We start from the raw sequence: 27,120 nt of genomic DNA, 5'->3' as shown, positions 1-27,120 counted from the left end.
AAACACTTCTGAAGATTAGAGGAAGTGTTTATTACTGAAGAAGGAATTTTTTATGTTATTAGTTTGTGCATTCCTGGATTGGGCTTTTCAGTGCTTTTTTAAAGATTCTTCCCTCATGTTACAACATACACTTTCAACAAAGCCTTAGCTCCAGGAGGGGAGTGTGTACTTGGGGCATATGTAAATATTTGGCTAAATTGTAATCTTTCTTACAAGTCCTGCAAGATAAAAAAGAAATGCATATATGTTGCATGATAATTTGATCCAGGTACTTTACAGGCCTTAACTTACTCGTGAGTAGCATTTTGTGAAGTAGGTAAATTGATACTGACCTTATTTTATTAAATAGAGGAGGGTGATGGCCTGAAAGACAAAAGCAGCATAAGAGGGAAAAAATTCTTGCCCCAAAATGCTTAGACAGCAAATTATTTGAAAAAGGTGTCATTATACTTTATGAATCTCAGGCAGAGCAAAAATTGCTTGCAGTACTCTTTCCACTGAAGTTGACAGTAGTCCAGCAGGAGCAAAACATGTTTGGCAGAGTTAGTTCAGCACCAAAGCCTTCTGTTAGGTGTACTGAATTTTACTGGTGGAATTACATTATCACATTTGAATTGATCCCTCTTGCTTGATTGCATCAGGATTTTGTTGTGTATCCCAGAACTCAGATATATACATGGTATAGTTGCTCAGCGGGGAAAATCTGAGTAAACTGAATGTAACTGATTAGGGTACACTTGCAGGTATGGAAGTTAAAATTCCTTGTGTTGGTGTCTGCCATTTATTTGAGGGGTGAACATAATGGAGCCAAACATCCAATTTCATCTGTAGTCAGTACGATTCAAACCTGTTCAGCAAGACCTCAGCAGATTTTTAGCCTGTGCCTCAACCACTCTGCCTTGACTATGTGATGCATTTGTGGAAACCTCACTGTGCTGGTAGGCGGAGGGTCACTGTGGATGACTTGCTCTGGCCATGGACGGTAAGACGATGGGATGACTGTCACTGTAAGCCACAGGTCCTGTGGTGTGGCCTCTCCAGCCACTGACTGCTCTCACCACACTGCAGGAAATTGGTGGGCGAGTGTAGCCCAAGGGTGTTGAGGCCTGGTGATTTCTTGGGTGTCAAGATTAAGATCCTTTCAAGGAACTCTAATACCACAGAAGGCTGAGTATCTTGATCTTACCTTCACTTTGTAGAGCAATTAAGTAGCATATGTAGTGTGTGCAGTTTTCCTAACTGAGATACTTCTGGTTTTTGTAGACAAAATGCACAAAGTCTTACCATTTTATGTCTGTATAATGTATTCTCCATAGTGTGGGAGGACATACTGCTAAGAAGGTCAGTCATGACTCATTATATAGACATCAAATCCTCTTTTCATCACATTTGCAGCTTGTACATCTTTTCAGATACTTTTATTTGCCACTTTTCAAGTAAGTAGCTAAATTGGTAGCTGAGCTGTAGTTGATAGTAAAACCCCCCTAAAACCAGTCTTACTGTTAAAGTGAAGGCATATTTTAAAATCTTAGTGATTTTCCACTGTGTCTTCTTTGCTCCTAACTTGTGAAAGAGGGAGCAAGAAGTTCACATCTTCATTCATGTACAGACTTGGGTAAAAAGCGTAATCCTTCAGTGGTACATGTTAAATGCTTCCTTCGAGTTTCCCAGCACCTTTAAGTCCTTCCGTCAGCTTCTTGATTTGCACCCACAGCAACTTCTCCAAATGCAGAAAATCAAGGGAAAAGATATAATACCTATAAAAACTATTTAACAGGGAGGTTTTCTCTGAAACATTTGAAGACCTATGGCACTGCACAGCCCTATTATAAAATCTCTCCAAGTCACCCTCTGAAAGCACAGCACCCTCTAAAAATATCGCAAAAGGCTCCAGTTGCTCACCTATCTTCACCTACAACCAGGCAGTGAGCTAGAAGAGAAGGAGAGTCCAGGTGCATTAGCAATCCTTAGAAACCTCTGTTCTCCTGGCTTAGTACCCCTAATGATTTAGATACTGCATATTGAAACTGATTGCAAAATCCATACTGTGGATCGAAGCGCCTTAAGAGCTTCATACCCATCCTTGCACGGAAGGGTAATTGTCAGTGCTCTGAGCTTCTGTCCTGGAAATCTAAATTAAGAACAAGCCTCTGGGCTGCTGCTAGGCCTGCACTAACTTCTCAGGCTTTGTCCTCCCTCTGTAACCAGCTGACCTGAGCTGCCCCCAGAATACAAATCCACTGCACCATGCTGTCAAAACAAATTACTATCAGGCAGCACCACAGAGGAGACAGAAGCCAGGATCTTAGCGAAAGTAAAAGGTTGCTCTCCCATGCTTGCTGAGGAATTAAGGCAAACTGAATGCTTTGGTGGGAGGGAAACATTCCCCCTTCCCCAAATGCTTCTCTGACACTTGATCCAGAAAGTAATCAGGTCTCCCATGAGGAGAGGGAGTGAGATGTAAGGAGGCTCTGCTGGAGCATCACCCAGGGATCAAAGAAGTGCACCCAACACGCTGCAGCGCGTGCTGGCTTTGGGGAAGGGGCTCAGAGGGCAGAATTTTCTGTTTGCATCGTTGCTGGTGGAGGCTGGGTACAGGCACAAACCAGGGAGGAAATTTGTGCAGGGAGTGAGCACTTGATAACCCCGTTTCTCTTGTGATATGGGCTGAAGCATGTGGGCAATGCCAGGTGCTTAATGAATGTGGGGCTGCAGGAACAGGTCACCCACAGTCTCCATCTGCATCAGTAATGGCACTGGGAGTCACCCTGGGCTCTGGGGACACTTTTTTGGGCTTTCCCTGTGTCACCTGCTGCCACTGCCCAGACCGTGGTGGCAGCAGATGTGGGCAGGACCCCGGCAGCTCTGGTGTCTCTGGGGTACCAGCTCCCAGGCACCACCGTGGTTACGTACCTGCTTCTGCTTACTGCTCTGTGGAGGAGCTGCATGTGCTAGTGGGGTGATTGGATCCAGTGGTTAAACTGGCTTTTTATAAGCACTGTGCCCAAATGCCTTTGGGAGAGGTGAGCGAGGAGATGGGACAAGGCACTGATACTGCTGTTTGAATAATAAAAGAATAGTTCCTGGTTAAGTCTGGCTGATATTCCCTAAGAGGCTAATACTGCCTTCAGTTACTGACATGATTTCTTTTTTGCTCTTCACCTGTGAGTATTTCCCTTACCTCCCACATACTGCTTGCACCATCAATTCCTTACAGGCTGCTCTACTGCTTTCCTATAGGGGTGTGTGCTGGATCTGAATCCATTAGTGCTTAATGAGCTAGATATTTAAAGCTTACCATTTAGGTTGTACCCCTACATTCTTCTAAATGAATACACTTCAAATATTTGCAAATCAAAAGTAAGCTCATTTAAAATGACACTAAGTTAAGCTGATTCTACTTGCTTGAACTAATATCTCTGTATAGTTCCTCAGAATTAACCAAAACATGTGGACGTGGACGTTTCAGTAGAGAGACAGACAGAATAATAAGGAAACCTCATTTCCATTTGTAAAAGTCCTAATTATCCTGACATTTCAGAGGGTACCAGTTTTCCAATAAAAATACAAATGAGGAAATTTCTTTTCAGAGCACAACATGCAAGGCCTTCTCAGAACAGTCCAAACTAACACAGACTTGAATGTTAAATGCCTGTAAATACTGGAAAAACAGTTTGTGAAGAGTCTTGGGGCTTTAACCCGAGGTGATGCTCTGAAAGGCTGTGATTTCCCCATAACTCACCTAGTAGCTTTTGAACCCAGTGCTGTTCCAGAAGTTGGCAGAGACAGAGGTTTCAAAGACCTTACGCTTTGACATGTTTCTTGAAAACTGATGGGGCAATAAGGGAAGAAGCCAGCGGTACTGAGGAGGAGAGGTTTATCACGTGGGCATGAAATACAAATCTGGAGGGAACAAAGCTGCATTAGTCCTGCTGCTTGTAAAATATGTTGGTTTTCATTTACAATAAACTATGCAAGTTGATACCAAAATCTGCCAGAAAGCCATGTTTTGTTACTTTGTTAACAGTGATTTGCAATTTACTGTACGCTTTGTCATTATTTTGAGGAGACTTGGTTGTTTTGTTTGATTTAGAAGTGAGCGCACTTACTTACCTGTGCAGTTTGGAGATACAATTCAAGCACTGTTCTTTGGGCCATTGCACCAGTTTTATGCCATGATTTTATTGAAGACTCTATAATATGTGTTAAAAAGACAAGCTGAATATATTTGGAACTGGCATGCCAAATAAAATGTGGGGAGAACAGAGGGCTTTTTTTCCTTGGAGGAGGGAGGCCTGCCATTTTTGTGTAATGAAACGATTTGGAAACATTCAGGAGGTGGCCTCCATGCTGGAAATGGACTTTGAACTCCTGCTGAATAGACTAGAGGCTGATGATAAATAGTGGTAAACCATGGAAATTGCATGATCTGGGGAGGGGGAAGAACTAGTAGCTCAACATCTTCTAGGGCCGATTATAACCTCCTAACCAGATTATAAACCCCCTTCCCCTTTTATGCAGCTGAGAACAGTAGTCTCCTTCTTGTAAATGAGTTCTCCTACAATGGAGACTGCTGGCTGAGAGTCTGAATTAAGAACACAGAAGGAAAGACAAAAGAGCGAAGCCCGTTTAATTAGGATGAAAGATACTCCCCCCTCCTAAATCTTCCAATCCCAGTTTAGCAGAGTGTAAGGGTTGTTAGTGCTGAAAGGTCTGACTTGCTGACTTGGGTAAACGCAATGCTTGGCAGATGAAGTCATGCATAATTAATTGGTCTTTGTTGCATTCTTTCCAATGTAATGACTTGTAGCATTCATGCTTGTAATAATTGATGTTTTCTGTGTGCTGGAGCTTCAGGCCAGCCAATTAAGGCACTGGAGGTGGTAGCTGTGCAGCATCTCTAGCATCTGTGTGTTACCAACATGTGGGCTATAACTTTTTTTTTTCTTTTCTTTACTTTTTTCTAGTGCCTAAAACAGTACATGCAGCTGGCAATTCAAGAAGGCTGTGGTTCTCCTATCACGTGTCCAGACATGGTATGCTTGAACCATGGGACCCTACAAGAAGCAGAGGTATCAACACTTTTTTCTTTCTCTTTTTTTTAACATAACCCCCCCCCAAACTTCTTTATCTACATAATAAATATGATCATACACTTTTTCCTCCCTTTAATTACCTTTAATGAGCTTTTGGCAAGAAGCCTGACTGACAAGAGGAACTAGAAACAAACAGATGTTTTTCAAGGGTTTTGCTCATTTTTCCCTCCCTCTGTGCCTTCAGGAAAGGCTTACTTGGCATCCAGACAACATTTGAATTTCCCATGCAGGTGACTTAACCAGAGTACCCTGTATCCCAGAATTGCTAAGCCTCCATTAGCACTATCAGCTAAATCAGGTTTGATTTGACTGCAAACACTGAAATTCTTGTGCCTCTCTCAACTCAAGAACTCAAACTGGTGGTACACAAGGCCAGAATTTCTTCGTGTATGTTTATATTGGGCTGCAACAACCAATTTGCAGTCCAATATAAACACACAGGACTCTGTATAGTTATATGGAAAGAAAGGTATCTGCACAGCACTGGGTGGAAGTAGGTCTTAAGAGATACGAAAAGTGTCTTCATTCCCAAGGCAGGTATGGGACAGATTGAGAGCTCAGAAGCTAAATGAGGTTTAGGCAGAGCTGTTTGCACATCTGGCATGTGCACAATCTCCCACAGTAACTGGAAGGTTCAGTTTGAAAGTTGGAGGAGGAGAGACTGGAGGGAAAATGTGTGCCTCAGACCTTCTTGCACCGCTGGGGACAATGGGGCTCAAGGGGGCTGTAGATGGCCCCTACCACACTGCCTGGTGGCCTCCCAGCAATGCTCAAGCAGCCTCCTGCCTGACATAGAGCGGGTGTAGAGTTTCTGAATTGGGCTTAGCTCCAAACCCATGACACAGGGAAGAGCTGTTGGCAGTGTGGCTGGAACCCTCGTACGTGCCAGCTGTTCTGTGCATCTAGAAGGCCATGGAAAATTGTGGGCAAATGTGATGTTGCCCTGCAGCTATTCTTGCTTGCTTGCTTTGTGAGCCAGGTAGGTCCCTGCTGGGCCTGAGAACACAAGCAGGAAAAAAAACAAACCAGGAAAAAAAGGTCGCTAAGGGATTTTGTCTGGTTTTGTGCATTCCCTCTGCATTTGTTTGCAGGGATAAAATCAAGGAGAATCAGATCTCCATCCCTGAACTGAAGAAAAGCAGCTTATCTTCTGGTTTCCCTTGAGCCCTATGAATACAGATGACAACTGTGGTAGAAGTATATAATCCTATTCAAATGCAATCAGTGGCAGTGCAATTCCCAATACCACAAATGCCTTTTTCTCCAGAAAAAATCAGGATCTCCTCTCCAGTATACATTTGAAATGCCGTGCTTAGCTGAATCAGGGCCTCGAGTTGCAGTTATGTTTGTTACAGCGTGCAAGCATTTGGTGGAGCTTTTCTTTGGCTGAATCCAGCTACTGTGGAAAGTAGCCAGCTGTTTCCCTTCCTCCTTTCTTCTGCATAGATACAGAGAGGGTGAAGCAATGTCCCTCCCACTCATCGCACCAGATTGAAGGCAACTAGCCTTTATTGAAAATGAATTTTTTAAGGAAAACTAACAAATGGTAGGAAGAATTCTGCTCTGTTAAGCTAGGTTTATGATGCTATAGGAATTAGAGAGATGTATTTCCCCTTAGTAAAGCATGGTGACACTCCAGGGCATGTATTAATGGACCATTAGCTTAATCCTTGGGTGTTTTTTGGGCTGAAGGCAGAATGACTAAACAGCCCAAATGTGCATTAGTGTCCCGTGGATGAATGAATGTTCTGATGCTCCATTTTGGTGATGCACTTGAAACACCTTCCACTTGAAAAGCAAACAGGCCCCCAACCTAGTTAAAATGAACTGCTCATGTATTTTACCAAATACCTATTTCTTTAAGGAAGAACCCCCCCCCCAAAACCCCAGGAACAATAATCTGTTAATAATCTGAAAGATTAGTATGTAAACTACAGATTATGTATGAGCACTCTGTATTCTTTTTTCTTCACTATAAAGGCTGTTCCATGTGAAAATGTGACCTTTAAAAGCTATTATTTAAAAAACAGAACTTTATTCAGATGGTAGAGAATGTGCTTAAATATGGCTATTGTTTGGCCTAGAAGTACTGCTTAGAATTACAGTTTATTCATTACACAATCTGAAACTCCTGGTGTAAAAGTATGAGCCTTCTCACCTCTGGAGGGCTGGATGTTTGGTATCTGGCAGGAGAAGGTTCCTCACCAGGATAGTGCCATGAGGAATGACGTGTTGCCTGTACTGGGGGGAAATTGGTCTTTTTTTACTCCCATGTTAGCATCAGGGTTTTGAAAAAGTGTATTTTTCATGTCATGTCCATTTCAGACTCTGCTGTGACTGACATTTACTAGGTACCATTACAGTTTGTAGAAAAAATAGGAGTTCAAACTGTCTTTGTGATGGACATGGTGTTAAATTGATTCCTATACTTTGGACTAAATTGTGTCTAATTATGTTAGCTACTGCGGTTGTTTTGTTTGCTTTTTAAATGCCTTTTGCCCTAGCCCACCCAAAGTAGATAAGGTGAACTTAGGCATAATTTGAAGTGAAGGAAAGCCTTTTCATTGACTTCAGTGCATTTTGGATTGAGCTCTCTTCAATAAGGAAACTGAACAATTAATAACAAAGCTTATAAGCAATTTATAACACATTATAGCTATGAAAGTTCCTCTACTTCCCTCTCTCAAAGTCCTTATTCAAGGTGTATAACATTTCTTCAGTGCTTTCTGCTGACGTGTTTGTCTTCATTGTGAATTAAATCTGTTGTATCTTCTCGGTAAAATTCTTCAAAGTTTATCTAGTTTGGTACTAAATTATGAGAGCCTTTTCACAGCTCTTGCCTTGATTCTAAGACACGTGCTTCTTGTGTTGCTTTCAGGGGGTGGAGGGAGCCAAAAACTCTGGTTAACATTTTAAACAGGGAATAGAATTTCTTCTCGTATGGCTCATGAAGAAATGAGCAAGTGGGAATAGCAGGAATGTGTCTCTCTAAAACAGTTGAATATTTCATTAGTGTTTGGGGAGTAAACTGCTTATTCATAGAGTATAGGAGATGTAGGGAGTTAAGGCTTTACTTCTGGTCTTTGTGTCTCTCTGGACCTCAGAAGAAAATGTTCCAGGTTTTTGTTCTTAAAAAACTTAAAATGAAAACTCATTTGAACTAGAAAATTGTACTTTTCGGTACTTTGAAAATGTTTTCAGAAACCCCTCTGTTTGGATTTGTTTTTTGGGTTTTTTTTTTTACTTTAACAAAATCTAGTTGAAACTGGTACGTTCCCCAGCATTTTTTTTTGTTTTGACAAATAGTGCATTCAAACAGAAGGAATTGTTCCACTGGAGTGCTTGAAGTCAAGTGCAATCCTAGGTCCTATCTTGAGCTGTTACATCGAGATAGCAGTTGCTTGTAGTATAGCTGGTTTTAAGTAGAAATAAATGGGTGTTAGTGGTGGGAAGGCAATGGTTTTAGCTACAGACTCTGTTTCAAATAGCTGGTTACACAAAAAAAAGGAAGGTTTAAAAGCAATCTCATTAAACAAGATGTTTGTCTTTTCAAGCTCTAATAGTACAATAAACAAAGATGATTTGGATTCCTTCCTGGAAGCAGAAGGTAGAAGGAACATCTTATGTTAACGCAGTTGTCTTCAACTGTCCAGACTTCTTCTGTCTAGAATATTCCTGTCTCTCTTGGGAATTTGCTCCATTGATTTAATTGGATAAGTTAATATCCCTAATCTAAATAAGGGGTAATTTATCATGGTTTGAAATGGTTTTACTTGGTGCAAATCCAGTCGCCAGTGTAAGCTATGAATCAGGGTAGGTCTCAACTGCATACAGGGATTTCTAATGCAACACACACTTGGATAATGTCTAGGGGATTGTGCTTTGCTGTTTCTGATTCCTGTATTGTTTTGAAGCTTGTAGCACTGATGCCAATGATCCATGTATACATAATCCGATTTGGGTTAAAACCATGCAGCAGGCACTAAAGAAGATACTGATTTGGGCTCTCCTTTTGCCTCTTAAGTTTGACAAGGAGAATTACCCCTTTGCATGCAGTGTAGATGGTGCTTATTGTCTCTCCGTCTGTGTAAATCCATGATCTACACCGATGCTAACTTGACAGAGGGTTGTCAGTGCTTTGTAAAGCGATGCTGAAATGGGACAGTGACCCAGATCTTAGAGTTCTTATCTGTGTTATATTCCATACATAGCTGAACAAAAATACCATTGGGAGTCAGTTTAAAATACCAGTTTTATTTTTAATTTGAAAATTGGTTTACATTTTGCTAGGGGCGATTGAAATGGTAAAATGGGGAGGAAGGTGAGAAAATGTTGCAGGCCGACCTAGCTTTTTCAGGGTCAATATTAAAATTTTTGTTCTTCTTATTTACTCATTTTTTAATAAATCCAAGGGGAGCAAATGAGAGAGTCTTAATTTTGTTTTTATTTGTCACTAAATAAGAGAAGAGCTCCTTAATGGAGAAAATGAATAATTTAGTATTTCATGATGACTCTAGTGAGCATGGTAGCTGATGAAGAAAGGTGTGGGTGTAATTTCTAAAAATAAAGAGATTGAACTCCCATATCCCTTTCAAAAGCAAACCACAGCCCAAGTTAAAACTATTTTGCACTCCTTGCAAAACTAGACAGTGCCTCTGTGAGTGGGACTTTTGCAGAGGTGGGCAATGCAACCCTTTGCAAGCGGCCGTTGCTGCTGCCAGTACAGGATCTGCCCTTGCTGCGTATCTGCTAAAGCGAGAAAGGGAGAAGCACTTGTCCTGGTGAACTGCCCTCCCTCGGCATTATCGAGGTTTGATTCATAGGGGTGTGAAAGGAAGTAAGATCTATTCAGTTTTCTTGATTGCCTCTTTGCATGCCCCTTGAAAGCCTGAGAATAGGTGGAGTAGTGATTTTCCCTTTCCACTGTGGTAGCCAGTGTTTAAAAACAGGGGAGTTGTTCTTCCTTGGCTCCTAGTTACTGCACTGCCCAGGTTACAAGGAACAGGCTGCCCCTGTGTAAACTGAACCCAATTACTTCAAGCCCTTTCATTTTTCTTCCTTTGCTCTTTTGTCTCACATAGTAACAGCACCCCCAGTTATCGTATCACGTTGGGCGATCTTTTTGTACACTTGGCAAGGGTCCAGCTGGAGCCTTTTGTGGTAGTGAACCTTCAAAATTTTGCTTTTTTCCATAGATGTTTTTACTTCAAGTGAAAGCTGCTGTTCTTAATGAGAGCTCTTATGTGTTCTTGTGCTCTATAACAAGATTATTTTAGCTGCAGACGTTGCTTACAGGGTATAGAAAACCAGAAAACTTAGTTCGTCTCCCAGCAGCCTGATACATCAACAATAAATGTCTTTTCAGGAGAGAAGAGTCCTTGACTCTCATTTTCTTCATAGGTTTTTATTGTAAACTTAACCCAGTATTAAAAAAAAAATACAACGCCCAAACTTGTCCTGTAGCATTTCTTGCTGCATTGAATAATTTCACAGCCTAGAATAAGAAACGTCTGCTTTCTGACGTGCTCGTGGTCTTTCTCTTTTGGCCCTTTGCCATCTGCCGGGTTGTCGGTTTGCTTCCTCCCTAGATCTCCATCCTCTGTCCGACCCGGGGGTGTGCGCAGCTGTGCAGCAGAGGAATGTTTGGGATGGACTCCCGGGTGGGGATGGAGAAGTTGTATGAAGATGAACATTTAGACTCTGACGCCAAGTAGGAGATAAACACCTAATCCCCTTGCCATGCTTATGGCTGTCCTTCTCGATTAAGCATAAATGAGATTAAAAGTTCACTGAGGAAAGGATTTGCTGGTTTTGGGGGGGACCTGATACTCACGTTTCTGTTTTTTTCAATTGAGTTTTGCATGTACAGCTTTGATGTGGCACTGAATTCAGGCAGCAGCAGGTTGTGCGTTCCTTTCCTCGTGCCTAAAGATACTAAATCTGTGCGAGGCTTCAGCTCAGCACCTCTGAGGTTGACCTCCATGTGGGTGCTATCAGGAGCTGGTCTTTCAAAGCCTGCGGGAGCCAGTGGCAGAGGTGACGGGCTGCCTGTGTTCAACGCCCGGAGCTGCGTGCGGGGAGAGGGGAGCTGAGCTGTGAAGAGGGTACGTAGGAAGAAGAGTGGGGCTGGGTGAAACCGGTAGGGAAGGCTGGCATGGTAAGATCAGGTTTTCAATAGGAGAAAAGGAAGCTTTCAGCACTGACTATGCTTCCTATTGAAATCTGCAATAAAACTCCTACTCTGCTCCCACTGTAATCAAAAAGGACGATTTTTAATACATGGGAAATTCTGGGCTCAATAGAACTGCTCTTGAAAAACTGTTTGTTAAAAGCAAAAGCAAGCACAGAAAGACCCCAGACAACTAAACAATTCACTCAAGTGGCTCTTACAGCGTTGAGACTCGCTATTTTAATTTATGTCGTAATGAAGGAAAATTTAAAGTAGTTGCCAATGCTTACCCAGCTAGAGAAAAGCAGATGACTCTTTTTGTTTTCCAAACTCTATTTAGATTTGAAGCTGCCCTGGGGAGGAGTGGGCAATACTGAAATGATGTGTCTCGTGGGTTTTATATAGCTTTGTTGGTTGGCTTCATTCTTTGCTGAAGCTGCTGAACTTCACTCTTTTTTCCCCATTTGATTAAGTTTACCATTTGTTTTCCAAGAGTGTTTCAGCTGACTTCTGATCAATAGGTGAAGAGTTTCCCAGGAGGCTCTCTGTGTCTTACAGTCATATTAAAGTAATATTGTTTAGCCATGCAAATACTTCCCTATTAAAAATAGTCTACACCCTGAATTCAGAAACTGAATGAGAACAGTACTTTGACCCAGGGCTGAATTACTAGACTAAGAATATGCTTTGTAAAGATTTGTTGATGTTTCTCATTTTGATATTAAATCCTTTGATTTCTTCAACTCAAAGTCTTTTAAGCATCTTTGAACACTTAAATCTTGACATGAGTTGGATTATTTTTTGTATGAAATTGGTTTAGGTCAAATAAGTGATCCAAACATCCGATTCAAAATGCAATTTTAATTCCAATTGAATTGAGATCTCAATAAAGCAATTTCATATTTTATAATACACAAATGGGTATATTTGTTTCTTTTTTCCATCTACGAAAGCGAATGTATTCACAGCATGATATTGAATACATATTGAATTTTTTTGACTTTGTATTTCTTCTCACAAGTGCCTTGTCACACAACCCAGGATAGCAAGGGCCAGTGTCCACTTCACTGAGGGCAAAATTTGCCTTTTACAGTAATCTGAAGGACTGTGGTGGGAAACTGGATGTGAGGGTTGAGAGCCCTTCACTTTGAAGCTGTCAGTTCTACCCTGTCTCACAGTGCTTCAAATGATCAGGTCTTGTATCAATATTGGTTTAGGTTTATTTTCAGTAGAAGAGAAAGACATTTTCAATGCTGGTACCATATTACGAATGGATCAAGTAAAGAGAATGATCTCAGATTCTGATCCAACAAACATGTGGCTCCTGAAGTGTCTGTGAAGTTTCTTTTGAACCCCTCCTTACCCTGTATGCAGGTTTGCTTATTAGTTTTAAATAGGGTACTTGGTTTTCTTATGTAGACTGTTAATTGGAGATTAGAGCATTTAGCCTTTTAGGCTGCTAGTTTAATTATGGTAATGTGTAAAATGTATCAGCAAAGCCTATTTGTGTATGCCAACTAAATTTGTTAACTTCAGTCCAGTTCCCAGTGGGCTGGTACGTGTCTAAGGCAAATTCCAACAGCAATGGCATTAACTGTCTCAGCCCAAAACCCATGAAATGAATAAAAAATGGAAACCAGACTAGCTTTTAAGTTCCTGAGAGCTACGTGACCCCTGCCATTAGACTGGGAGACATGAATGAGAAACCTTTCATTTGAGCTGTATTCTTGTGCGTGAACAACATGCTGCAGTCTCCAAGGCTGGCAAGCTGTCACCCTTCATTACATTAAACCAACAAGAAATAAAACTGAGAAGCCTGAAGTAAATGCAGAATCCAGAGAGAAGGCTTTCCTATGCATGGTAAGAAAGGCGTGGGCTGAACTACTGGACTGTGTGGCTGAAAAACAAGAGGTCAAGAACTACTTCACATTTTGGAGAAGGAAGTCAAGGTATGGAGGAACGTGGTAGTGAAAGTAACCGGGAAAAGAAGGTGGATTTGAAAGCCAGCTCAGGAGAGCAGGCATGTAGAACAGGGTGCTTATTAATTTTTTTCAAGTCTGTGTTTCTAATGCTTTTTCTGTGTGTTTGTTTCTCATTTCAGATTGCATGTTTGGTGCCTGTTGACCAGTTTCAGTTATACAAGAGGCTGAAGTTTGAACGAGGTGCGAACCTTTTGGTTTCTATTACCTTCCTTTTTAAGTGTCAGTGGAGGCAGCAGTATTACACACTGCAAAGACAAAGCCTGTTGGGTGAGTTCAGGAAGAGACAGAGAAGATGTCTTTGTTGTGGAATAGTTTAAGAGCAATCACTAGGTCTAACTCTGCTCCACAGACAAATTTGAAATTATTTCAGTGGAGCAGAATCAACAGAGTGGCATCTTACTGAAATACCACGCTTTACTCAAGCTTGTGGGCAACACTCTCAGATTGCGTGCCTGAGGCTCCACTGTTCTTCCTGCAGCATGCTCATCTTGGGTCCTTGAGATGGTGGTTGTACTGGTAGAACTAGACAAGGAGCTAGAGGCTGGTGCAGGGTGCACATGGTCCTTTTGTACATCCATAGGGATCTTCAGAACTTCTGAGGGAGACAGACCCTTCAGTGTGATGGGGATTTTTGCAAACATCCCTGCAAGAGAGCTTTTCTTATGTAGAAGTCTCATGTGTGTTCATCTAGTATATTTTATTTTTTCCTGAGGGATAATTGGACACCTCATTACTGAGTAAGGCCTATTAATAAAGAAGTTTGAAACTGAAGGTCTTACTGCGGCCAAGCTTTCCTATGCCAGCGGTCAGCCTTCTGCCTCAGGAGATGGTTCCTTGCCAAGGCTGAAGAAGAAACTTGCTAGTCAGAGAGATGAGGTCCCATGCTGGTTTTAAAGACTGACACCAACTTGAAAGTCTCAGCTGGAAGTTGCAGCGTTTTTCAAAGAACTCACTCTGTGGTAGCTTGCAGGGTAGTGTATCTGGGACTGACCTGCCCTGACTCTGCCTGTTTTCAAACTTCCCTTGAAAGACTGTATTTGTGTTCTTGCTTTGCGTGCATGCTTAGATGCAGATGGATTGGGAATGTGTATGAAAATGCAGAGGTTCATAAAAGTTAGGCACAGTAATGCACTTGATAAGATGGTCAGATTGAAGAATATATGGGGTTTTACAGAATCTCATCTGGTATGAGTCACAGTGAATGACCACGAAGTATAAAAACTGCAAAATGAGTATACCCAAGTGTGCCTCAGAGTTCATGGAGAGATGCAGATTGTAGCTATGATTTGCAGGCACTCAGGCCAAAAAAGAAAAAAAAAATCCCAAACCCTGCTTTCATTTTTTATTTCTCTCTCCTATTTTACCTTCTTCTCATTTATCATTAATTCCTTAGGAAGTCCCTCCAGTTCATAAGCCAAGCAGTGGCTTGTCTACAACCCTAGACAGTGGAAATCAGAGCTTGTTAAATGACCATATTAAAGGGTTACGAAAGAGAGACATCTTGCAATACATTAATCTGTTCTATGTAAAACCTTTTTTTTAACTCAAGACTGTGAAACTAATGATTTCCTGGTATCTCTTCCTCCCTAACCAGCCAGAACTGAACTCATGATCTTTTGTCCAAATCCCTGTAACATCTTCTTTTTTTTTTTTTTTTACACAGCCTCCCACACTCAGAATCCTGAAACTTGTCTATATTTTAAATATTCCTTCCCTTTTCTTTCTTGCCTAAGTCTGACAAATCCTCATCCACCTCCACTACCTCTCTTCATTATGTTTCTAAGATCTGTCCTTTCTCCTTTATGATGAATAAAACTGGCATCCAAGCAGCAGGCTTAAACATAGCCTTTTTGGCTTGCCTATTGGCCCCAGCAATAAATCCAGCTTACTGATGCCTGGGAACAACGATTCCTGCTAACTAAAGCTCTGACCTGAACACCAGCACTAATCCCAACCCCGGCCAAGACCTTTTGCCTATCCTGGATTTAGCACTGCCCCCAAGGCTGGCCTTTTTGGACTCATCAGTTGGACTTGGCTAATTAGCTTCTGCTGGCCTGAAGCTCTGTTCTCAGACCTGACCCTAACCTGGCAAAGCCTGCCTCCTCTGACCAATGCCAATGCTGGCCTGACAGTCTTTTTCTGAAACTAGCAATAAACCTTGCTGATGGCACCTGCTGGGGCCGAATTCTGACCCAGAATCTGCCTGGGGACTCCCGGCAGCTGAGATCTGTTGTGTGCCCTGTGCCTGTGTCAGCCTTAGTGCGACCTAGCCTTTTTCAAACCTAGCATTATGAAAAACCCAGGCTGCTACTGCCTAACTCTGCCCTCTCCTGCCTTAAAATAGGCAGGTACTAGGGTGTCCTTCATGACTTTTGCTCTGATCAACAAAGCCCTTTATTCAAACCCTTCAGCTTCCTATATTTACACCCTTCTTCTCTCAGCTTTATTTTATTGAGATATGGGCTCTTTGCTTCAGCACCCCCTTTGCTTTACTAGAAATGCTAGAAATAAATAACCAGGTTCTTGGGTAAGTCGAAAGACTTTCTCTTGCTCTGTAGTCTTTGCTTACCAGTCTTCAAGTGATTGGTAAAGCAAATGCTTCTCACTCTTCCAGACGTTTTACATCATGAGATGAATTTTGAGGAAAATTTTGAAGACCTGAAGAAGGACTTACACATCCAAAAGCTATTTTCCCCATCCCCCATCTGTGCCAGCTATTTTATTAAAACAGATTTCCTCTCCATTTCCTTGTTTTTTAAAAAAATGGGCAAATAATATTGAGTGAAAAAGTAGTGAGAAGTAATTGGCATACAATTGTGTATCTATAGACACTTGCTTAGTTTAATAAGGAATGCAGTGAAAATATGCTATTCTCTTGTGGGTTTTGTGTTCATAGAATGCAAATGTTTTCAGGCTTAAAACCAAGCTTTCTTACATATCTGTAACTTCTCTGCATCCAGTCTGGACCTAGCCACAGAGCTTCCGTGCAGCATATTTTAATAGAAGAAACAGGAATTGCTCTGCCTGTTTAGGATGGGGTTGATGTGGTTGTCAGAAGTAACGAAATAGAGGAATAGGATGTGGTTAGGACATATGCATTATATTTCTATTTCTGTGACAATTGCCCAGTAGGCTGAGTGGTAGATGATGAGAACCTCCACTTTATGCCGGATCAAAAAATAATCCATTTTAAAAGGAGGTGTTCCTAATATTCTGTGAAAGGCATAGGCTCATCCTTTCAGTGAGTACCTCTGCTGAGCCAGAAATTTTCCTTTCTTCAGGGTGCTGCATTTCCCCCATCTGTCTCCCACATCTCACCTGCTTGTTCGCGTGTTTTGTGAAAACTGGCCAGATCCCTGCCCAGTACTGGCAATGTTCCGGAAGGCTTTCCTCCTGAGAGTGGAAGAAGTGTGGCTGAACTGGCTGTGGGGAAGCAGGGGAAAGGCTCGGGAGAGAAATGGCCCTAACCAAAAGATGGAGCAGCTTGTCAGAGCAATATGATAGCCGCTTTCCTTTTTTTGGCTGCTCCTTTTTATTTTTTTTCTGGTTTCACTTGTACTCCATGGTTAACCAAACAGTATGAGACAGCATGGATTTCAAAATGCCATCTGTAGGTTCTTTGTAAAATGGAGGAAGTGGGAGAGGAGGGAATTTCATCTCATGCATTACATCTTACTGCAACAAATTTGTAAAAATCAGTAAGATTTATGACCCAACTCCCCTCGTCCCAATGATGTCAAAACCAGACATTCTGTCTTTCATCCAAAAAAAGGATAGGAGACTTTAGATATCCAAAGTTGACTATGTTAAGCAGGTATCTGCAGGAACTGCACTTTATTTCATTTTAAAGCTGTTTATCAACAGAAAGCGTACACAACCTATTGTGTGAAGACTTAAATGCAATTGCCAGTATTAGGCCATGGTCTTATCCAGTTCAGTGTTTCTTTTAAGAGTCACCGAAGGAAGCTACAGAAATAATGATTTCTCAGTCAGGACACTACTTTTTAAAACTATATAAAAATGTAAAATGCCTTGTACTGCCCATCCATGTCTCCCTCTTCTCCCCACAAATGAAGCTGCAAACTATTTTGTTCTGGCTTTCATTGAGTAGAAAGCAAAATGATTGCTTGTTTTGGGTGGCAAAGGAAGCACGTGTAAGAGAATAAGAGGAAAGAATGTAACTAGATTCATGAAGTGGCTGGAGGTAGATGGTACAGGTGTTTTGCTGGCACTGCCTAAATTATAGATGACAGCCTTTGCTATGGATGTAGAAATTCTCCACGTCTTTCAGAGGACTCTGACACAGACTTAAAAATTACCTGAAGTCAGAGCATTGTGTACCTGTGTGTCCTGCAGCCAGCAGAGAGGATGATCATCCTTACATGGTTCCTCACTGTAAGTGTCCTGGACAAACGGGAGGGAGGGCTGTCTTTAAACAAACTGGAAGTTTTCAAGGTGAACAGAGAGGTTTGGCATGCTGCAAGAGAGCTGAGTTTCTAGTGCACGTTAGGTTATGATGTTTCTGAGCCGTCCTTCTCCCCAGGTGTTCATGCATATGTATCTAAATGCTTGAGAGCTTGGGGGAGAGTTTTACTTTGAACACATTTCTAGTTGTACAGTTTCTGGTTTCTGGGTATCTGGACACTGAACTGATAACACTGCTTTTCATGTTGACTGGAGCATCTGCTAGATATCCATCCACCAGCCCCCTTCACTGTGGGCTACCAGCAACCTCCTGCAGAGGAGCAGTGCAGGCAGGAGGGTGTGCATAGGAGGAAGTGCCTTCAACTATTTCAGCAAAATTTGTCAGAGAACATATGTGTGGGGCCCTTGTGCAGCCTTTTGTTTCAAGTGGGACAATATTTTATCTGCTGGAGGTACAGAAGAACATTGTAATGGCTTTTGACATCTCACGGTCAGGGATTTCCACCTGTTCCTGAGACATCCCCTCCATCTGTTTATTTTCAGTGGTGGTACCAGAGAGCTCCCAGGGAAGGAGGAGAGGCAGATAGCTCCTGCAGGCACAACAGCCATTTTCTGAGGAGGCACTGCAGGGTGGGAGTGTTTGGCTCTACCTCATGGACTTGAGTCAGTAGAAAGCGCACACAGAATGGGCACCCCTAACAGTGAACGTCTTTCAGCTGGGTTTCTGTCGCAACCCCAAATTCCTTGAATAAAGGTTGGGGAATGAGAGGAAGGATCAACATTTATCATTCTCTGCCATGCGGTGATGTCTGTAACTCAATGTCTCCACCCCAAATCTTACCTTGACTGTTGTTGTAATCTGATACCTGAAAAATAATGATCACATAATAAAGTGAATAATAATCGGAGTTTGTAGATAGAAGGGAAGAAATAAGGCATGGAAAGTGACTTGACGTTAATTTAATGATAGTCCTTCTGCTATTTACATGAAAGTTACTGCATGGCTTGCACACGTGAAAGACCTGGAATGGCCTAACGTCACAAGACAAGCGCTTCTCAGCAAGCAGCACTTATGTTTGTCTTTTGTCCCTCCCTATGAAGGCAAAGAATACGTCCCATGTCGTGTATTGCCATTCTTGTGATGCTTCCAGTGCCTTAGCAGAGCACAACTGCGGACCTGCCTAAAGCAGGGGACTAGGCCTGAATGCCCATGGGCATGGGCACGGAGGGCTTCAGCTATCCCACCCACACACAGAATTGGGTCTTGTGTACCTAGATGCATGTCGCTGGAATGAGAAGGGGACTCTGTAAAGCTTTATTTTTCTCCCTGTTACGTTTCAGAAGTCCACTTGGACCCCCAGAGAACATGGTGCCCTGCAGCTGACTGCCAAACGGTGTGCCATATTGCACCGAGCGAGTCAGGAGCGCCGGTGCCAGTGGAGTGCCCAGCTTGCCACCTGACGTTCTGCTCCTCTTGCAAGGAGGCATGGCACCCGCAGCGCCTATGCCAGGAAAACCAAACTACTCCAGTACCAACTGAGGAGGGGTAAGAGGGGAACCCACGGAGGCAACATGGTCTTTCAGTTCCTTTTGGCACAGGGTGCTAGCTCTGTGCCTCATATTAGTTTCATGGACTGGCTTCCTTCTAACATCTCCGGTGCATCTCTGAGACTTTCCATCTCTCCTGGTGTTTCCTAAATATAATTCCAGTCTAAATATTAGTTTAAATGATACCTTTTTTTTTAAATACTTATTATTAATATTGTTTGGGTACTTACCAAACTTGTGATGCCACTGACAATTCTGACAGGTGAAGCCCTTCAGGACTTCGAATCTTCCTAAAGGCTTTGTTTGCCTGCTAGAATTATGATTTGTGCCCATACAAAAAATCCAATACAGTAATACTCGGGGATCCAAACTTTGCTTATACTATGATTAAGAAATCACCCCTGCTTAATATTTATAGGATCTCTGCATAGCCAAATCTTAACTCTTACACAGAGTGGGTGTAAAAAGTCCCGTTTGGTGTGAGAAATCTGGTTTATGCTCATTTTGCATAGGTGTAAACAACCTACAGATAAGGTTACATAAAGCATTAATCTACAGAAAGAAAACACTTTTGTGTTTAAATTATATAATGTCCATCTTTGTTTTCAGAATCAGATTAAGTTCAGTCATGTGTGTTCAAAGTTTTCTATCATTTTTTGCAAGAAATGAAAGACTTACTTAAAATCTAAGCATTCTGCTTGCTAGAGATTTCATCAAATAGGAGTTGCCAAAGACCTCTCACCATAATTTTTCTTCTCCAGGTTTGATCTTTGGCTTTGGTGGAGTTTAAGGCTATGTTGCTCAGGCAGGGACAGTGCTGTAAATTGCATAATCCAGTCCTATTAAATGAATGGTGCAAGCTGTCTTACACAGTGGTATTTTTTAATGCTATAGGTGATACATTTGTGGGTACAGTGAGTGTTGGTTTTATATACCATGGAAGACCAAGGGAATAGAGTTTCACTTTTATGTGATCTTACACCTAGTAGTGGGTATACTCCAGTGTATTGTACTGGATATAACAAGCTTCACACATTAAGTGCATTAAGACAACAACATTAGATGCTCTCTAAAATAAACACCTACACATTAGGCAGTGGAGCTGAATATCAACAGTAATTACATTCACATTTCACATTAATATTTCCCTTTTCTTCTAGATCACTTATTGGAACAGGGACAGAGGCACCAATTAAGCAGTGCCCAGTCTGTCGGATCTATATTGAGCGAAACGAGGGCTGTGCTCAGATGATGTGCAAGAACTGCAAGCACACGTTTTGCTGGTACTGTCTACAGAACTTGGATGTAAGTGCTGCAGAAAAAGACAGCTAGATAAGAGTAACGGGGTTGGGGTTAGTCTGAGGGCCTGTACAAGCTCTCCACCAACTTGTTGATATCCTAGTGTACGTCTTGGCTCAATTCAGCTTCTAACTTCATTTCTTTCTTCTCATTCATCCAGTGCTTTTATTTGTATCAACATTCTTTTTCTATAAAGGGTTATAGCCATGTCCGTGGGTCCCATGCTAGTTTTTTGAGGGAAATGGGACAAACTGGTTGCTCTCTGGAGGTCCATTCCAGCACTACCTTTCTCTGATTCCCTCTTCCAGTGCAGTAAAAATAGGTTGGTTGAGAGCCAGGAAGTAAGTGTCTTCCACCTGCTCCAACTGCAAGGGTCACAGCCTGTCCAAAAAATGGTATGGTACTGGGTGAAGGGTGTTGTTTCATGGGCAGGTGTGTTAAGAGCTCATATGGACTAGGTCTCCTTTAATAGTCCATCTCTAGTGCCGTATTTGCTGAAGAGAATGATTAGTTAGTAGGCTTGAGGATAAAAATGTTGGATTATGAACATGGAGTAGTGCAGGAAGTGCAGGTTGCTAGTTATTTCTCAAGTGATACCAACTGGTCTCAACTCATATCGACTTCAAGCTTCCTAGCAGGATTAAGAGCACAGGAAGTAATGTGCTTGTGTACATGACAGCTTCCCTTTTTGGCACAGTCATCAGGAACAGCTGTGGGAGTGTGAAAAAGACTTTACCAGCACTTGAAATAAAATGTTACATGCTACATGGCTTTTCTTTTCTTCTTTTTGGTATTCCACAGCCAGCAAACAATGAGACTTCCTCATTCTTCATCCTTCCTTTTCTCAGCATGCTAAACAGGTTTCGCTTAGAGATACGTCCTGTTTCTGTGTGTGTGAGCCTGCTTTTTCAACATGAGTCTTACCGCTTGCCTCAGAGTACATACAGTACACAATGATTGCTTAACACCGTGCTGAGCTGGAAGACTGTCAGATTCTCACAGACTCTGCAGACATGCCCTTACCAAGTTTTTGTCAGTTCAAAGGAGGAAGAAAAAAGAAACTGTAGCTGTGTGATTCAAATGTAGTTTTTCTAAATATGCAGGGTTACAGGAGCTCCAGGTGTAGATGAAGGTAAAACCTGCAGAGCCAAAGAGTAGGGCTGAAAAATGAAGAGGGGAAGCAGCATCAGGTTACAGTGCAGCTGGCTAAGGGAGGGTAATGCAGAGCATTAGTCACCTTCTGAAGAAAAAATGGATAATTTAATAAGTATTACTGGGAAAAGAGAAAGGAAACAGGGATTTCCTACTTTTTAAATTTTCCTGTTAAGCCTAGGAAGAAAATTACTATAAAGTGTAGGTACAGCAGGAGAACAGACGGTAGAAATACCTCAGGAAGATGATCACTCAGATTGCTAGCTTTCAGAAATATCTGTTGTTTACAGGCCCCTTTATCATCACCAGATTACAGACTAGGTACCTGTGCAATAGGCGCAATGCTTATGCTTTTTAAAAGTGGTGGAGGAAAGACACTATACAACAGCTCAGGTCTGAAATACACCACGCTTTTTGGAACTGCAAGAAGTTTCTCTAGATAATTATTTGGAAGACAGGCGAACTTGTGTGCTGGCAGCTGGTTATTTTAAAGCAGTGTCAGGAAAGTTGTTTTTCCAGTCCAGTCTTGAACCTCTCCCCGCAGTACTGTAACCTGCTCTTACAGCTTCTCCTTTTGTTTTTCAGAATGATATCTTCTTAAGACATTACGACAGAGGCCCTTGCAGAAACAAGCTGGGCCACTCGCGGGCTTCGGTGATGTGGAACAGAACACAGGTGCGTTCCTAGTCGGCTGAGCAGAGCTCTCATGCATGCATGAAGCAAAGAGATTTTACCCTTCAGTGAAGGACCAAGATGACTGTTTTCATGTTTTCATCTATTTTTTGTGACCTATGCTGTGCTTATGCATGCACACATGTATTTTATGTTCCATATTAGCTAAATACATATTTTTCCCCACCATGTCTTTCAGGTTGTGGGGATCCTCGTTGGACTAGGTATCATAGCATTGGTGACCTCTCCCTTGCTGCTTGTGGCATCTCCATGCATTATCTGCTGCATTTGCAAATCTTGCCGAAGCAAAAAGAAAAAACACAGCCCGCCAACAACCTAAAACTCTGCGTCTGTTTGAGCCTCCATCTGTACAGCATATGTATGTGAGAAAGCACAATGGTTGTATTTTGGTGCCATACCTACCAAATAATACTCCCTTTTTTGCCAATTCTTGGGATAAGTGCCTATTCTTTACAGGCTACTCTATCACTAACAAATCCCAGTGTGGGAAAAGTCTAGATAATTCTGCACTACATATGGTATAAGGTTTTGTTTTATAAAAGGAAAATGGCACACCATTCAGTAGTTCATACCCTTAAATATGAGCCACCTTTTGAGACTGCTAGAACTTTACCATCTTCCGTCAGCTGAACATGACTTGGTCCTGCAGTACTACTCTGCAGACTCAGTCATTACTGTCATGCTTTCTGTCGGCTCTTGGTGACATTCAGATTTCTGAGAAAATTTGGGGTATTTTATAAAAGGGGGAGAGGGAAAAGCCTGATGAAGTTCTTCTGCCTGCTAGCTTGTGTCCCGTTAAAGGTAACAAACTGTTAAGAAAATATATTTGACAGTTTCCTGTCAACTGGCTGCCATGGCATTTCTTTCAGCATTGAAATCAATTTGATTTATACTATTGATCTCAATTACAGAAGTAAAAACCAACAAATCTATTTAAAACTAAGATAGGGTTATCTTTTGAGAGACTGGAGTACCTTGAGAAAGCTGTTATTTTTTCAGATCAAACATGACATATCTACCTTGAAATATTAGGAGCATGCATATTTCCCTGCCTTTTGTCAGTAACATGGGCGTAGTAAACTCACCATGAAGCTAATATTTTAAGAAAGGCCATGCTACAGCTCCTATTTTGTGCACGGTATTGGCGTCTTGGTTGTGCATATATAGAGTGGCCGCATGTGCATGGATATACCGAGTACGTAATGGACAGTTAATTTTCTACAGTATATTTTTTCAACAGTTTACATGGGGTGGCAGCAAGAACCCTGTCAAAAACTGACTCAGACCAGGCTAAGCCAAACCCTCCTTTAAACCTTATGGACCTGCTGAAGTGAATAGTTGAGAAATGCTGCGTAAACGTAAGCTCCATCCATTGGTGGGTATTTCTTCTGTCCCGCTCAAGGTTAACAAACTCTGTTACCGATAATTTTTAGTTACTCTGAATCTGAAAGGCTGTCATTTAATGAACGCTTCATTTTAATTTGGTGCCTCACCACCAAACTGATTCAGACGCTGGTATCAGTTACATCTGTGTAAGTTCACTGAAACCTCGCTGAAGAGCTGGAGTTACTCCAGGCTCTGCTCCCTGGAGTTTATTTCCGTAATGGCTGGTGCTCCTCACAACCCTGGCTGGTGGCAGCTTTTGTTCTGAACTCCCATCTGTGCATTTTATATCTGTGGGAATTGATATGAGTTTGCACTATATAATCCGTTGTAATTCCAAACCCCTTTCGATAAGGGCTGCAAGGTTTAAATGAGATGCCCAGCCTGAGCGTCGTGTCGGGCTCACCTCTGCCGGTCTGCCCTTCTCCGTGCACACAGTGCGAGGCACCCGAAGAGTGCTGCGAAGAGCGTCTTTGCTATTGCGTTTGGCCGAGCCTCAGGAACTTTGCCTTCTTGGCAGCCATAAATGTGACCTTTTTTTTGTTTAACTTCGCTCTCTGGTTACTGTAACAGAAGTGGTAGATGTTCTTCTTTTAAGAAAGTGTAGTCTGTTGAGCAGACTAGCAGGGACAAAGGCCTTAAATGATATTATCTGTTTTACTTTTTAATTGATTTCTTTCATAAATACTGTCTGACTTTGCTACCAGTTATGACTGGAGGGCAGGCAGTGCTCACCAGTGTGAAAGGCTATATTTATTCTCCATCCACAGCTTCAAAGGGAAGCAGAAAGGTAGTCAGTACATTCTAAATACAGAGTGCAATGCAGGCAACTGCCATTTATAATAAATAGAGAATGTTTTTTTGTATGTGTTTTCTTTAAAAGCGGTAATGGTAGTTAGTGCTTGGGGGTACTTGTGACAGATTAAAGTGTCCAGCCCTTGGCTTTGCACTATTTTTCTACCTATGTTTTTATGGCACTACTGTCATTTCCTTTTTATTTATGAACTTGCAATTGAGAGTCTTAGTTTAACGAAGCCTCAAGGACAAAGATATAGGAGCTGTACAGTCTCTTTAACCATAACCAGCGTTGCAATGTACCAATATCCTTTGCATGTTAAAATTTGTGGGTTTTTCATGTTTTGTGGTCTTACCTATGTCCAATGCACCTTCTGCTAGCCTGGTTTATTTCCTTGTCCTCTTCCTCTTTCCCTTGTCCTGTTTTTGCTAAAATGCCTAATGGAGTGAAGGTGTCTCATGTTTTTTTCATTAATATTGCTGTGTTAATGAAACTGCCAAGTTCTTCCCTCTGTTAAAGAAATGCAACTGAAGGCAATTGTCTTGCCCAGAAGACACTAATGCACACAAGGTCACCATTTGTATTGTAATACCAATTTGACCTTTTCCGGTTCCTTAAATGTTGTCTAAAGTTAATGCAGACCTCTCCATAGAGTGGGAATTTGTTTAAATGATTTGAAGGATAGTATTTTATAAAAACATTGCACATGTGCATACCTGTAAAGTCTGGGAAGACAACACTATTCAGTTTATTTTTAACTCCTCAGTTTGAGTGTAAGGTAGCTCCTTTCAGAGGCTAATTCCTACAGAGCAGAAGGAAGGTGTGCCTTTTCCACGCGCACATTTTATTGCCGGTGCCAGGTTAGGTGCCTGGTGGGGGTACCAAAAGTGGTAGAATTTCAGTATGCAGGTGTTAGCGCAACCTGACAACCAGAATGCCAGTCCAGGCATCTAAGGAGCCTGTGTGCAGGTTGGTAGCAGCGGCCCAGGCTTTAGTTGGGGGTCTTTACTGGTGGCAGCGGCCCAGGCTTTAGTTGGGGGTCTTTACCTAAAAGCTGGATAAGGAGAGCGTGACCTCCAGGCACACCTTTGGCTGTGTAGATGGAACAAATTGACCAAGAAAGAAGCTCTAGAAATACTTTGGAGCTTAAAATAGAAGTCTTATGAAGATTCTTTTCTTTAAAAGGCTATGACCAGTGCGCCATGTATCCCGGCTTTTCATTGCATGGGGATACTTGAGCGTGTGCATTAAGTAGTCCCTGACCTGGCCAGCTCATGCGGACACGCTAACTCTGCCGAGTGGAGCTGTACCTGTGCTGAAGTGCTGGGAGCAGTTGGGCCTTGTTGTCTTGTTTTCCAGAAGGCAGCTATTTTGCACCAACTGGTCGTGCTCCCAGAGTTTCCAGAGAACCATTTTAGCGAGAACCTTTTTACAGTGTTAGTTTTGGGTTTTGTTTTAGTTTTTTTTTTAACTTTATAAGAAAAATTAAAGTCACTTTGTAAGAGACTGATTGCAAGCATGACAAATAATATTAACAGAAATTATGAGGAAAGAAAAACGGGATTCCCACTACTTGTGACTCTTCTAAATCAATGTAGCTGTAAATCCACCCTCTTGATCTCCACCTGTGTGATGTGGTGCATGTTAGTACCAGGCTTCACCCCTCTTACCATCTCTCTCTTCTTTCCCCTATGGCAGGTGGCTGGTGTGTGGGTAGCACCCAGGGGAGAGCTCAGGGCTGTGGCAGGGCAGGGTGCTGTGCAGGAGCTGGGGTCTACGGCACACCACCCACCCTGGCTCCATCACCCATTTGCCCTGGGGCCTTTAACCCCTGAGAGAGACCTTGGGGGTTTTAGGCTGCTTACGTTACATTGATGGTGTCCACAGACGTCTGTCTCCCTTGGAGAACAAAAGTGGCAACTACAATATTCCCTCTGAACCAGGGGCATTTAGCCCTTCTGAAAATTGGGCTCTAGATGGTTAACGGTCAGATCCTGAAATAACAGACCAGTGCTGGAAATCTGGATTTTTACGGCAGTTGGCCACACATCTCCATGGCCACATATCTCATTGTAATTTCCCAGCAGTCACTGGAACTGTGTCAAATACAGCTGAGGATCCAGCTCAGCATCTCATGTCCTTTTGTTAAAATGAGGATGATAATACCTGCTTCCAAAACCACCTGTTAATTAAAATATTTGTCATGCTATGGCATAAGTACTTCCCTGCAGTATTTATTCTACAACTATGGGAGATGGTCAATGCTACCATTCAGTAATTGATGATTTATTAATGGTGCGTGGGGTTACTTACCCCAAAGAAGGGCATGAGGGGTAACAGTAGTTAATGTTTCTACAGTGCTTTAATGATGCTAAATGCTACTTACTGTTGTCTGTCCAGTAACATAGCATGAAGTCCAAAGATAAGTTTAAAATGTACATAATTTTTACTTGAATGAACTAAGAGAAACTGGATATTACCTTCATATTTGCTAGCAGATATACAGTTGGACAGAAGTCAACTGGATTTCCACAATGGGATGATGAAATCAACTTTTGGCTGCTCTGTTCTCTGGTG

The 27,120-nt window shown here is 42.0% G+C and overlaps 1 protein-coding gene across 4 annotated transcripts in view; it reads left to right on the top strand.

Annotated features, from left to right (window-relative positions):
* RNF144B (ring finger protein 144B) overlaps positions 1-24,605 on the top strand; it is an 88,336-nt gene extending 63,731 nt beyond the window's left edge. For all 4 annotated transcript variants that reach the window (XM_052807157.1, XM_052807240.1, XM_052807071.1 and 1 more), the window contains 6 exons: positions 4,968-5,072; positions 13,367-13,427; positions 19,014-19,218; positions 20,381-20,525; positions 22,257-22,346; positions 22,543-24,605. In XM_052807157.1, the coding sequence (XP_052663117.1) occupies positions 4,968-5,072; positions 13,367-13,427; positions 19,014-19,218; positions 20,381-20,525; positions 22,257-22,346; positions 22,543-22,683 (747 nt within the window). In that variant the 3' untranslated portion in view covers positions 22,684-24,605. The remainder of the gene's footprint in view (positions 1-4,967; positions 5,073-13,366; positions 13,428-19,013; positions 19,219-20,380; positions 20,526-22,256; positions 22,347-22,542) is intronic.
* Positions 24,606-27,120: the final 2,515 nt, after the last annotated feature.

This window comes from Harpia harpyja, chromosome 1, assembly GCF_026419915.1.
Source record: "Harpia harpyja isolate bHarHar1 chromosome 1, bHarHar1 primary haplotype, whole genome shotgun sequence".
Classification (NCBI taxonomy): Eukaryota; Metazoa; Chordata; class Aves; order Accipitriformes; family Accipitridae; genus Harpia; species Harpia harpyja.
This window is presented reverse-complemented; position numbering and strand designations above follow the sequence as displayed.